The 14,606-nt window shown below is 44.3% G+C and overlaps 1 protein-coding gene across 14 annotated transcripts in view; it reads right to left on the reverse strand.

The window, feature by feature from the left end:
* Positions 1 to 14,606, reverse strand: part of THADA (THADA armadillo repeat containing) — a 229,432-nt gene that overhangs the window by 16,599 nt on the left and 198,227 nt on the right. For all 14 annotated transcript variants that reach the window (XM_084828934.1, XM_084828927.1, XM_084828928.1 and 11 more), the window contains 3 exons: positions 11,158 to 11,230; positions 10,425 to 10,569; positions 8,077 to 8,208 (listed from right to left, as the gene is read on the reverse strand). In XM_084828934.1, coding sequence (XP_084685060.1) covers positions 8,077 to 8,208; positions 10,425 to 10,569; positions 11,158 to 11,230 — 350 coding nt within the window. The remainder of the gene's footprint in view (positions 1 to 8,076; positions 8,209 to 10,424; positions 10,570 to 11,157; positions 11,231 to 14,606) is intronic.

Genomic DNA, 14,606 nt, shown 5'->3' on the forward strand with positions numbered 1-14,606 from the left:
AGCCTAGGGCGCCCTGGTTCACCACTGTGCTGATGTCTCACCAAACCTACTGGTGGCTGCCTCTCTTGCCCAGTCGCCTCTCCCTCCCCCAGGGGAACATATGCTACTCAGACCTCGCCACTCTAAGACTCACAGTGTGGAGGATACAGCCACTTTGAACATTCCACAAGACATACTGCAAGTATTGGAGGAAGCTAGAAAACCTTCCACTACAGGCCCTATGAGACTAAGTGGGTTTGGTTTCAATCCTTTACCCCAAATCCTGCACACATGGCCACTCAAAGAACCACAGTTAAAGGTAAGCGACCGGTCCATAGTCCCAGTCTCTCTGTTCTTTATATGGATTAGAAATAAAAGCAGAAACCAGAACTCCTTACATGGTTGTCATGGAAGATCCTTTCCATAGAGGCCAGTGTAACAATGGGCTTGGGGACACAGCCTCATAATGCTCAAGACCCAGCACTCCCCCCCCCCCACAGTATTAGAACACAAACTGCTGAGATACGGAATAGTTTATTGAGGACTAGGATCTTGGGTACACAAGGTAGGGAGCCATGCAGTTATTTCAGCTCTGTTTATTGCCTGATACCAAAGCAAGGAAGCCTGTTTCTTCGTAGGGTTGAAATTCTACGTGTAAAAGCCTGTCCCTCTTGAGACTGTAAACAACTTTACTGCAACATTTTTGCAAGCTACCTTTTATTATGTAAACTGCTTCTTGTTTAAAAGCAGTATATAAATATTCTAAAGACAGACAGACAGAAGCTTTGGACACGAAAACTTGTCCTGATCAGGGAAGTGTCAGTAAATTCAGATTATGTGATACAGAAATAAAGTCAGATTCTTCAAAAAAATAAAGCACTAATTAAATATTTAGTTAAGCACAATGGTTTCTTTAAAAGTTATTTACTGTTTTACACAGAGAACAAAGTCTTGTTTACAGTTACCTCTTTGAACCAACACCACCGTATTCTCAGTAACTGAGGTGGATACGAGGATTACACCATTGGAGGCCTTAAATCTCAATTTACAGGGGAACATAAGCATGCTCCAGGAGGAAGGGGTCAATGTTCAGCGCCTGCCTGCTTAAAGTCTTCTATGGAGCCCCTCTTATTCGTTCCAAACTCAAGATGGTTTGAGACAAGGCAAAGCGCGTTCTACAGTCAGGGCCAGAAATATTGGAACAAGGATAACTGTTTTGTCAGTTGGCCTCTGTACACCACCACATGGAAGTTGAAAGGAAACACACCTAGATGGGAGTGAAGTCAGGACTTTCAGCTGTACTTCAAGGGGGCTGACAAAAGTGGGGCACTAACCATTCAAGAAGGACAGCCAGTGGCATACAGACACACCCATCATTGGTGGCTCATAAGTAATGGAACAAACCAACATCTTTTCAAACTTAAGGATCGCCTTGAATACCTGGATGAAAATCCTTAGCGGTCCATGACTGCCTGAAGTCTGGAGCCCATGGACATGACCAAATGCTGAGTTTCCTCCCTCGAGATGCTTTGCCAGTCCTTTACTGCAGCTGCCTTCAGCTGCTGCTTGTTTGTGGGTCTTTCTGCCTTCAGTCTTGTCTTCAGTAAGTGAAAAGCATGCTCTCTTGGATTGAGATCAGGTGACTGACTTGGCCATTGAAGAACATCCCACTTCTTTGCCTGGAGAAACTCTTGGGTAGCTTTTGCTGTATGTTTTAGGTCAGTATCCATCTGCAATATGAAGCGGCGTCCTATCAGTTTGGCAGCATTCGGCTGAATCTGAGCAGAAAGTATAGCCCTAGACACTTCAGAATTCATCCTGCTGCTTTTATCAGCAGTCAGGTCATCAATAAACACCAGTGACCCAGTTCCACTGGCAGCCATACATGCCCATGGCTTAACACTGCCTCCACCATGTTTGACAGATGATGTGGTATGCTTTGGATCATGAGCTGTTCCTTTCCTTCTCCATACTTTTCTCTTCCCATCATTCTGGTACAAGTTAATCTTGTTTCATCAGTCCAAAGAATCTTCTTCCAGAACTGGGCAGGCTTTTTTAGGTGTTTGCTGGCAAAGGCTAATCTGGCCTTTCGGTTCTTGAGCGTTACCAATGGTTTGCACCTTGTTGTGAAGCCTCTGTACATTCATAAAGCTGTCTCTTGACTGTAGATGTTGACAATGACATGCCTACCTCCACAAGAGCATTCTTGACCTGGTTAGATGTTGTGTTGTCCCCTTCACCATGAGCAGAATTCTGCAGTCATCCACTTTAGTTGTCTTCCAGGCCTTTTGCTGTTGCTGAGCTTGCCAGTTAATTCCTTCTTTTTCAGGATGTTCCAAACTGTTGTATTGGCCACTCCCACTGTTTTTGCTATCTCTCTGATGGGTTTATTTTGTTTCCTCAGCCTAATGATGGCCTCCTTCACTTGCATGGACACCTCTTTGGACCTTATGTTGGGAGTTCCAGTGAACAGCTACCAAATGCAAATGTAACACTCAGAACCACCTCCAGGCCTTTTATCTGCTTGATTGGTCATGGGGTACCTAGGAAACAGGCCACACCTGGCCATGCAGCTGCTTGTCAGCCATTTGCTCCATTACTTATGAGCCACCAACGATGTGTGTGTGTGTGTATGCCACTGGCTGTCCTTCCTGAATGGTTAGTGCCCCACTTTTGTCAACCCCCTTGAATTACAGCTGAAAGTCCTGACTTCACTCTCATCTGGGTATGTTTCCTTTCAACTTCCATGTGGTGGTATACAGAGGCCAACTGCCAAAACAGTTATCCTTGTTCCAATATTTCTGGCCCTGACTGTATGTTGCTGTACCCAGATTTTTAAAATCCCTGCTTTTTGGCCTTCCGCTGCAACATTAAGATCTTCCTATTGAAATGGAAGGCCTTTGGGTTTTAGAGGCTGGATTTTATTGCTTGCCCACCAGAATTATATGCAATCCTTCTGGTCTGTTACTTTTGTTTGTTTTTACCTCTGGCTTTTTTGCTCATAAACTGTGTTATTGCTAGCTTTTACTGCTGTTTATTCCTTTTTATTATTTTTGTAAGTGGTCTTGAACTAAAGGAGGAAAGGCGGGATACAAATGTTTTAAATTAAATAAGAGGCCTTCTCAATAAAGTTAATCTGACTGGATGAGTTGTAGATGAAGCATTCAGGAGCCATTTGTATATGCTTTCCAAACTAGAAAGAAGACAGAAAGAAGAGAGACAGAGACAGACTTGTGGTGATGTGGCTGGGTCCCCGACCTTAACCAATAGACTTGGTAGTGGCAAGGACTTATCTGTTCCAAATATTCTCTGACCAAGTGGCAAAACTACTCACAGCCTTGTATCCCTGCTGATGTCATAAAGGGCACTAAAGGGGCACTGGCCACATGAAATGCTGCCTTAAACCCCACCGATTCCTGATGCTGTACTTTCAGCCAATTGAGGGCTGTTCAAAACGTTAGGTATGAAGAAACACTCCTCATCATTACCACATTAGACATAAGAATTGCCTTGTTGGATGAGACCAAATAACCATCTAGTCTAGCATCAAGTTTTCGATAGTGGCCGGCCAGATACTTTGGGAAGCCTAAGCAGAGCCAGTTCTGGAACTCCTTTGTGGGAGACAAAAAGCTCAGTGCTGATTACAGACTGAAATTCCTCTGTCAGCTTCCTTTTTCATCCCAACTTGCAAACACTCCCCTACCTCCATCCTAAAACTGAGCTGCAACCAAACACTGTGTCAGGAATCCCGAAGCAATGACTCCTGCATATGGGGTGAAGTCCTCTGGCACACCACAGGAGCTTGCAGCCATGGTGAAACAGCCCAAGAGCATCCCAATTGCTCCAGCAGCAGAGCCATGAGCAAGGCTAGCCAAGGGCGAGTGAGATGACAGGGAGGCAAGCATCTGTTGACATGGTGATGGAAACACTTCCTCCTCTGCCATGGGCTGTACATAGGCCAGCCAGGGCTGTGGATGGAAGGACCTGCCCCAGAGCTATCCAATAGCCTAGAGAGAACAGGAGAAAGTGGAGGCAAGAGCCTGGGAAAAAATAAGGAAGACATCAAGGTGATTTAATCCCCTCCCCTTTTGCGACTGAGGCCAGAGGGTGACTGAGCCATGGGGAAAGTTGGGCTAGCTATTCCCCACTCGCTACACACTGGAACCTGCAATCTTACCCAGCCGCAGCAACGGAATGACTGGGTTTAGGGAGCAAATGGAAGGCGACTCACCCTGGCCTCTTACTGGACAGAGAGGAGTATCTAGTGTTTGGACAATTAGGAAGCAACGAGTAGGGAGAATGGTTTTTCTTCTTCTTGAGTTTGAATTATTCTCAGAAATACATTCTTGAATAAGCAATCTTACTCTGAAATAGCCTACATTTTACAAACTCATGAATTTCTAATGCAATTAGATTTCAAGTAAGTTGATTAGTATTTACATCATTCCTTCTATTTCCGACATTCAGGTGTGAGTGTCATTGCATATTTAGCCAAAACAGCACCACCTGTGTACAAGAGGGAGGTATTAGTAGCCTCAAGGGAAACCAAAAGTTTGCAGAAGTACAAAAAATATTTAGAAAGAAAACTAAGAGGGGGAAAACCCCAAGGCACCCCAGTGAGGACTGAGTGTGCTCAGTGGTTATGGAATGCTGACTGATGGGTGAAGAGTGGGTGTGGTGGAGGGAGGGAATGCAAAACCAGGTGGGAGGGGGAAATGGAGTGCAGTATCATGGAGGAGGGCATGGCTGACTGACTGGAACAGGAACTCTCCATGCTGCATTTTGTTGCAGTTCTCACTTGTTACATTCAACACTTTAAGTGCGCTCCCTCACATTAAAGGGACTTCAAAAAAAAGATCCTACAGAAGTTTATACCACAATGAATGCAAAAGCAATAAAACTTGTCATCAAGCCTGAGCTTGTACTGCAAAGTTCATTAGCAAGACTTTAACTACCTGACAAGTTATTGTTTGTAGGCAAACAAAACAATAATTAATCTTGCTCCTAATTAGGCAGTTTGTATGTGGGTTAGGATCCTGGGTTAGAAAACTGGGGGCAGCTAACCACATCTGAATCCATTATTTTTGCATCAAACTGAAGCTGTTGTTTTCAACATGATGAAAGATGTCCTATATAAACAAAAATATCACAGCACTTGAAAACAGAAGTGTGTGTGTGTGTGTGTGTGTATTTTAGTATGTTTTTTGGTTTTTTTTAGCCGCTAGACAGCAGCTAGATGGCCATAGGATTGTTTGGTTTTGGGGAACCAACCTCAGAGCCCACCTCCCCGCCTCCTCATAGGCAGCACAGATCATCATCCCTTGGCTCCGCGCTTGGAAGAGCAGCATGGAGTGGGGCAGAAGGGGGTGTTCCCAGAGGAGGGACGGCGAGTGCGGAAGTGCTGGTACAGTATTTCCTATGCATCGCCTGGCCTCCCCCGACCTGCTCTGAAGTCCAGTGGCTAGGCAGCTGAAATTGGCCATCTAGGCACGAATGCAGGGCGGCTGGAGTGCGGTGGAGAAGACCCCCTCCACGCTCCGCCCACCCTGCATTGGATAGGCGGTCGCCTCCGAGTTCAGAGGCAGCTGCCTATCTCGCTAGGATTGCTCCCTCCAATACTTTTAAGTGTACGTTTCTTTTAAAAGTATGGGTCATATTAAATTTTGTAATGTCCTACATACCCTTACATCTTGAGAGGAACCATTTTCAAGCACTCATTAAGAAGAGACCAAAATTATAGACATACTTTAGGGGACACTTTCAGTGCTATCCACAGCCATATCGTCTGTATCTCAACAAGCATCTAGGCAGAGTAAGCAGGATATACCCACCTAGCACTTTCCCAGGTGCACTTTACAAGACCCTCCAACTCTCCCCACCCCTGCTTAGGTTCTGGCTCTGTGAAGGCCGATGAACAATTTCTTCCCCTGCCCCCACCCTCCACTCAACCTCATGTCCCAGCATTGTGTATGGCCTTTTTGCTTATGACTGTTGCTCTCTGGCACAATGAATGGGGGCCGCATTTACTGCTTACACAACCAACAACATACCCCCTTTCGTTGGCTTTGGGATCCTGGCACCCAATCCCTTTGCCCTATTGCTGTTATGCAAATATGAGCAAATTAAGCACTGTTCCCACACTAATTTCTCAGAAATCATATTAATTTAGGCAGATAAACAAAAGTAGAAAGGCAGGAATAAAAATCCAGTTAAACTGTGATGAAGAGCAAGTTACAAAGAAATTTTCTGAAGGACTGAAGATAGGCTTGTGGTCTATGCAAACAGAATGCACTTCTAAACACGCTGGATATACAGATGAAAGCCCATTTTATCCACTACAAAAGATAGCCTTGCGATTAGTTCACACTGAGCATATAAAACTAGGTATCAGGCAAAAGAGCTAACCTACCCTTCTCCCTGGTATGCTAGTTTTCTACATGAAGGGAATAAATTTTGAATTAAGGTGTATTCAACTATGTGAGCCCTTCACTTGCAGCCTGAGGATACAGCCCAGACTTAGGTTTATCACATCAATAAGAATTAGGCCTTAGTCATTAACTGTTAAGATAAACTGATACTAAGTGACTAGTCTAATGTGAAAAAGCAAACAGTATTTCTGAGTCTGAACAGAAAGAAAAAAACCTGATGCTGCTTATATATCCAGCTTTAGAAGCAGAGACTGTACAAAATGCCAGATGATGAATAAAACAAACTAATGATTTTGAGAACACCCACAACACTAGAGTAAAGGGGATGCAGCATGCACTGAAAATTCCAAAATGCGAGAGAACTGATACATTTTAGAACAGGAGTAAAAAGCACACTATTCCTGGAAAAGAAGTCCACATTAGTCTTGGTGTCACTGTAAACTAGGTGACACAAGAAGAACTAGAGGAAGGGGTCCAAGTAGTTTGAGAATTCAAAAACTTGGGTCAAATATTAAATTCTGTTTTGGTTTCATATCAGCTTTGTCAGATGCAACAAACCCAGGCAGAGTAGTTGAAGGGAGCATGGTATGTCAAGGAGCATGTAAATCCATGGCCTGTTCCCAATCCCTTACAGTCAGATAGTGTTACGTCTGTATTGGGCTTAATGTTCTATGCTCCAAAAATAAAATGTCTGCCCCTGGGATCCTTCTAACGGTCTGTTGCCCCCAGGCAATTTATCAGCAACTATCAACTTCTGAATAATTGACTGATTGAATAATGTTATTTATCGGGGGGGGGGGGGGGACAAGCCTGTCCCAGCCAAATTTTAGGTTTTCTGCAATATACGACTCAAAATTATACAAGATGGATATACATAGCTCCTAACCATTTTTTTAAATGTTAAAAGTTCTAAAATGATGCACACACACAGAGCTATGCCATTGCAAAAACATATGAAAACTGACCACTCACAAACACTTCCATCAGTAGAAGTTGGCTGAATAAGAAGAAGCACCTTCCTTACTTTTTTTGTTTGAACTATCAGTAGCTCAGTGGTTATGAGCTACAAAGTTGAGATTCATTGGTTGTTACTCTTCCCAGTTGATCCATTCCCCATACTTACATAAACCAACTGAGGAAGAACAAATATGATCTATATGAGCTCTTTTCTGTAGAGACAGAGGTCACATATGTTACAAATGTAGGGCTGTATCCAATGGTTGCAGACATGGAAGGCAGCTCTTGTGACGGATATCTTTCCCTTCTCCCGCTGCAACCCCATGTATCCCATGGAAATCCTCTCCAGATGGTCACTAGCCCCTCCTGCATGGTGGGGATTGCAGTGCAAGGGAGGAATCATCCAAAATTGGACAAAGCAATCTTGCTCCAACGGTAGCTCTGCTAGCACAAGATTCCTCTGTCCGATTTTGGGCAATTTAACCCCTCCTTTTGCAGCCCCCACTGTTCAGGAGGTCCCCATACCTCCTGAATAGGATTTGGGGGAAGGGTACAGGGAGCTGCTCAGGGAGAAGGGAAAGAAAAAGATACTTTGTGAGACCTGCCTTCAGTTTGCAGCATTGGATAGAACCCACAAACCTGAACATGCTGCCATTTGAACTGAATCCTTGTCACAAATTCTGATAATCAATGGATAAGAAGAGTTTCATACCGGTTTTCCTAAGAATATTTTCTTGAGACTTGGCCACTCTTATAACATCAGCAGCTGTATCTCTTACTACCTGCTCTTCGCTCTGCAAAAGCTGAACAACACATTTCCAAAGGAGTAGTGTATCAGACAGACCTGAATATTTAAAAAAAGGGATGTTAGGGTGAGTTAAAAAAACAAACAAACCATACCTGCAAACAAACATAGCTTGCAACTGTAAAAAAAAAAAGGTTTATTTTTTAAAGCAGAATACAGATCCCATCAGAAGCTTTTCTGTACATCACACATTGCTATAATGCATTCTCCCTTGATTTTCACCTCAATGGCTAGAATAGTTCAAATTTTACTAGACTGGACTCTATTAAACATAATGTAATCCTATAAGTTACTGTTACCCAAATCACAGAATACACATGCAGATTGATCCATTCTCAGTGGAGGGGGCAGATCTGAATGTGCAAAGTATTACTTGCTCTATTACAAAACTATGGCCCTTTCCCATAGCTCTATTACAAACTGTGGTCCTTCCCCTATGCACAAGACTTTAGGATTCACCATAACTTCTCTTCCTGCTTCCAAAGACTTGTTTGTTTATTAAATTTCTTAATCGCCCATCTGGTCGGTCACCTGGCCACTCTGGGCGATGTACAACAGTACAACTTAAAACAGTAAAATCACACATTAAAACATCGTTTAAAAATACCCTAACCCACCCCAAATGCCTGCCTGAACAACTAAGTTTTCAATGTGTGGTGGAAGCTCATTAAAGAGGGGGCATGGCGGACTCCCCTAGGGAGGGAGTTCCACAGAGTGGGGGCCACCACAGAGAAGGCCCTTTGCCTCATCCTCACCAGCCTAGCTGTCCTGGCTGATGGGACAGAGAGAAGGCCATCCGAGGCTGATCTTGTTGAGCGGCCTGTCTGGTGTTGCTTGAGGTGCTCCTTGAGATAGGCCGGACCGGAACCGTATAGGGTTTTAAAGGTGAAAACCAACACCTTGAATTTGGCCTGGAAAACAACTGGTAACCAGTGCAACTCCTTCAGCACCAGAGTGATGTGATCATGCCGGCAGCTGCCTTTAATCAGGCAAGCCACCGCATTCTGCACCAGCTGCAGCTTCAACCGTCTTCAAGGGTAACCACACGTAGAGCACATTACAGTAGTCTAGACGAGAGGAGACCAGGGCATGTACTACCAATGGGAGCAGATGGTCAGGAAGGGAGGGGCGCAGCCACTATATCAGATGGAGTTGGTACAACGCTGTCCAGCTCACGGCTGACACCTGAACCTCCATGGACAGCTGGGAGTCTAAAATGACCCCCAGGCTGCGGACCTGGTCTTTCAAGGGTAGCCGTATCCCATTCAATACCAGGACAACATTTATTTATTTTTTTTATTTATTTATTGCATTTATACCCCGCCTTTCTCCCTCTCGCAAGGAACTCAAGGCGGCTTACATTATCCTCCTCCTCACCGTTGTATCCTCACAACAACAACCCTGTGAGGTAGGTTGGGCTGAGAGTCTGTGACTGGCCCAAAGTCACCCAGTGAGCTTCCATGGCCAAGTGGGGACTAGAACCCGGATCTCCCGGCTCCCAGTCCATCACTTTCACCACTACACTACACTGGCTCTCCATCCCCCAACCTCCTCTTGCCTCCCACCAAAAGTATCTCAGTCTTGTCGCGGTTCAGCTTATTCAGCCACTCACTGTCTTCAGACATTTAGACAGGGATTCTACAGCCAACCCTGGTGAAGATTTGAACGAGAGGTAGAGCTACGCGTTATCCGCATATTGATGACACCGCACCCCAAACCTCCTGATGATAGCCCCCAGCGGCTTCACATAGATATTAAATATCATCAGGGAGAGGATGGAACCCTGTGGCACCCCACAAGTGAGCGGCCACGGGTCCGAAACCTCCTCTCCCAGGGCTACCCTCTGGTACCTGCCGGAGACGAAGGACTGGAACCACCGTAATACGATGTCTCCAATGACCAACCTCTCCAGGCGGCCCAAGAGGATACCATGGTCAACGGTATCAAAAGCCGCTGAGAGGTCGAGGAGAACAAGGAAGGAGCATTCACCCATATCTAGAGCCCTCCTCATATCATCCACCAAAGCAACCAAGGCCATTTCTGTCCCATGCCCAGGCCTGAAGCCCGAATGAAATGGATCCAGATAATCTCTGTTGTATAGAAACAGAGACCAACACAGCCAAAATTAAGCATAAATTCTGCTGATTTTGGTGTCGGAGTTTAGCATGTACTTTATTCACATACTGAAGAAAGTCAGAAATGCTTAACTTTGGTTTATTTGTGCTCATAGTGCTTAATTCTGTCTAATGACTTACCCAAGAGAAGCTTCTGACTGGTCAGGAAAAATGGTGTAACACTCACAAGAATCTCTGCAGCGGCCAACCTGAGATCTGTTTGCTGTTCATCCCCACAGCAAGAAGCAACTCTTTCAATCCATAGTTTTATCTCTGATTTCATCTCCTATAAGAAAATTAAAATACTGACATTAGAAGCCTGAAGTGAAATAGCAACCAGCTCTAAGAATCACATAACACACAACTCTGATTAGGATCAAACATCCATGTTAATCGACTTCCAAAATCAACAGCTGAAGTGCACAAGAATGGTAAACACTATACTGAAACTTGTTTTTCTGTGGCACTTTGAAAAATCAGTAATAAACACAAAAAGACATTCAGCCCTGCTGGCTTCTATAGAATCTGAAATTCTACACTGAAAAGGAAACCCAAACCACTGCATTAAGTTTTGTTTTTTAAAAAACAGGTTATCAAATATTTTAAAGGAATAAAAATTAAAACTGAAGTGCATAAATCTGCATTGGACTTCTCCCCTCACTGGAGCGGTCCTAGTGGTCATCTTCAATGTAGTACCTAAGGGCTTGAGGGCTGCAGTCATAATCTCAGGTTTTGCATACATGAATCAACTAACTTTACTGGTTCATCAAAATGAAGAGAGTGTTTAAAGGTCTTTCCACAGAAAGATGGTTCTTAATTTCTTTTATCATAGCAAATATAATGCAAACATTAATGGTAAATGAAATTCCCTTACCGCCTGCCGATTTTGGACTAGATGGATGACCAACTTTGAGGCAAACTTAAGGGATATACTTTGAATTTCAATGCTGCAAAGATAAAGGTTAACAGACAAAGTTAAATGTGAAATACATACTGCTGTAGCTTTGATATCTAAGTCAACTGGCATTCCGTTTAGCAGCGAAATACCCCTTCCTCACTTGTTACACACATTATGCTCTGTACCCTGAAGCCAGGATGAAATTATCCATATTCTAAAGCTAGAATGAAATCTAACTTAGTTCTGTCTGTTATGGCTGCTGTTAATTGGAATATACAACCAGATGAAGAATTATTTTGCATAGGAATGAGGAGGTTAAGAACATAAGAAGTGCCATGCTGGAACAGATCAAGGTCCATCTAATCCATCAATCTGTTCACACAGTGGCCAACCAGCTGTCGATGGGAAACCCACAAGTAGGACACGAATGCAACAGCACCTTCTTGCCCATGTTCTGCAGCAAATGGTGTACACAGGCATACTGCCTCTGATACTGGAGGTAGCATATGGTCATCAGGACTAGTAGCCATTGATAGGATAAATTAATGGAGGATAAAGCTATCTCCTTTTTTAAACCATTCATATTAGTGGTCATTACTACATCTTGTGGTAGTGAATTCCATAGTTTGACTCTGCAATGTCATAGAATCATAGAATAGAATAGTAGGGTTGGAAGGGGCCTACAAGGCCATCGAGTCCAACCCCCTGCTCAATGCAGGAATCCAAGTCAGAGCATCCCTGACAAATGGCTGTCCAGCCTCGTCTTGAAGGCCTCCAGTGTGGGAGAGCCCACCACCTCCCCAGGTAATTGGTTCCATTGCCGTATTGCTCTGACACTCAGGAAGTTTTTCCTGATGTTCAGTCGGAATCTGGCTTCCTGTAACTTGAGCCCATTATTCCGTGTCCTGCACTCTGGGATGATCAAGAAGAGATCCTGGCCTTCTTCTCTGTGACAACCTTTCAAGTACTTGAAGAGCGCTATCATATCTCCCCTCAGTCTTCTCTTCTCAAGGCTAAACATGCCCAGTTCTTTCAGTCTCTCTTCATAGGGCTTTGTTTCCAGTCCCCTGATCATCTTTGTTGCCCTCCTTTGAACCCTCTCCAGCTTGTCTGCATCCTTCTTAAAGTGTGGTGCCCAGAACTGGACACAGTACTCCAGATGAGGCCTAACCAGTGCTGAGTAGAGGGGAACTAGTACTTCCCGGGATTTGGAAGCGATGCTTCTATGAATGCAGCCCAAAATAGCATTTGCCTTTTTTGCAGCCACATCACATTGTTGGCTCATATTCAGCTTGTGATCGACGACAATTCCAAGATCCTTCTCGCTCGTAGTGTGGTTGAGCCACGTCTCCCCCATCTTGTAACTGTGCATTTGGTTTCTTTTTCCTAGGTGCAGAACTTGGCATTTGTCCCTATTAAATGCCATTCTGTTGTTTTCTGCCCAGCACTCCAGTCTATCCAGATCACTTTGAATTTTGTTTCTGTCTTCCAAAGTATTAGCTATCCCTCCCAATTTTGTGTCATCTGCAAATTTGATCAGCATTCCCTGCACCTCCTCCTCCAAGTCATTAATAAAAATATTGAAGAGCACTGGGCCCAGGACTGAGCCCTGCGGTACCCCAGTCGTTACCTCTCCCCAGCTTGAGAAGGTCCCATTGATAAGCACTCTTTGGGTCCGATTCTGTAGCCAACTGTGGATCCACATGATCGTTGTTTCATCTAGCCCACTTCGAGCTAGTTTGCTCATCAGGATATCATGGGGCACTTTGTCGAAAGCTTTGCTGAAGTCGAGGTATATGATGTCTACAGCATTCCCACGGTCTACAAGGGAGGTGACTTGATCAAAAAATGAGATCAGATTTGTCTGGCAGGACTTGTTTTTGACAAATCCATGTTGGCTTCGAGTAATCACGGCATTGTTGTCAAGGTGCTTCCAGATGGATTGCTTTATGATCTGCTCCAGAATTTTCCCAGGGATTGATGTCAGACTGACTGGTCTGTAGTTCCCAGGTTCCTCCTTTTTACCCTTTTTGAAGATAGGGACAACGTTAGCCCTCCTCCAGTCATCTGGCACTTCCCCGGTCCTCCATGATTTCTCAAAGAGAATAGACAGCGGTTCTGAGAGCTCTTCTGCCAGTTCCTTTATGACTCTAGGATGCAGTTCATCTGGCCCTGGAGATTTGAACTCATTCAAAGTAATGAGGTGTTCCTTGACCATATGCCTGTCGATCTCAAGCTGCAATCCTGCCCCTTCAGCCTGTACTTCGCCTTTGCCAGGGGGGTCATAGACCCTCTTTTGGGAGAAGACTGAGCCAAAGTAGGAATTGAGCACCTCTGCCTTTTCTTTGTCCTCTGTTATCATTTTGCCATCCTTATTTAATAGCTGAACAACCATTTCTTTCCTCTGCCTTTTACTATGCACGTAGCTGAAGAAAGCCTTTTTGTTGTTTTTAGCATCCCTCGCTAACCTCACCTCGTTCTCCGCTTTAGCCTTCCTGACGCCATCCCTGCAATTCTGTGCTACCTGCCTGTACTCTTCCTTTGTTACTTGGCCTTCTTTCCACTTCCTATATGTGTCCTTTTTTGTTTTCAGGTCATCCCTAAGCTTTTTGTGAAGCCACATTGGCTTCTTCTGTTGTCTTCCACCTTTTCTTCTTGTTGGAATTGTTTGTGATTGTGCCTTGAGAATTTCCTTTTTTAAAAGTTCCCACCCATCTTGGACTCCTTTTCTCGCTAGCATTGCTTGCCATGGGACCTTACTGATCATTGTTCTGAGTTTATTAAAATCAGCTTTCCTAAAATCCAGGGTACGCGTTTGAGTACACTCGGCTTTTGCTTCCCTTAGAACCAAGAACTCAAGTACAACATGGTAGCTTTCCCCCAGAGTCCCTGTAACTGCTACTTTATCCACTAAGTCATCTCTGTTGGTTAGGATCAAGTCAAGGATAGCCGATCCTCTAGTTCCTTCCTCTACTTTCTGTAGGAGGAAGTTATCCGCCACACAAGTCAGGAATTTCCTGGAGGGGCCATGTTTTGCAGAATTTGTCTCCCAACAAATATCGGGGAAATTGAAGTCCCCCATTACTACTACATCATGCTTCCTTAAAACATTGGCTATTTGCTTTTCAAAAGTTTCATCCTTGGCTTCTCCTTGATTGGGTGGCCGGTAGTAGACTCCGACCACCAGGTTCCTTTTATTCTTTGCTCCATTTATTTCAACCCAGATGCTTTCGATGGGGCTACCAAGCTCCTCCTCCTGTATTTCTGTGCAGAGATATGTATTTTTCACATACAGTGCAACCCCGCCTCCCTTTCTGTTCCTCCTGTTCTTTTTGAACAAGTTATATCCTTCAACTGCTGTATTCCAGTCATGAGAGTCATCCCACCAAGTCTCAGTTATACCTATCAAGTCATAATTTCCCTCC

Source organism: Heloderma suspectum, chromosome 1 (genome assembly GCF_057233095.1).
Source record: "Heloderma suspectum isolate Gila_16-S chromosome 1, 16-S_ref, whole genome shotgun sequence".
In the NCBI taxonomy this organism is placed as follows: Eukaryota; Metazoa; Chordata; class Lepidosauria; order Squamata; family Helodermatidae; genus Heloderma; species Heloderma suspectum.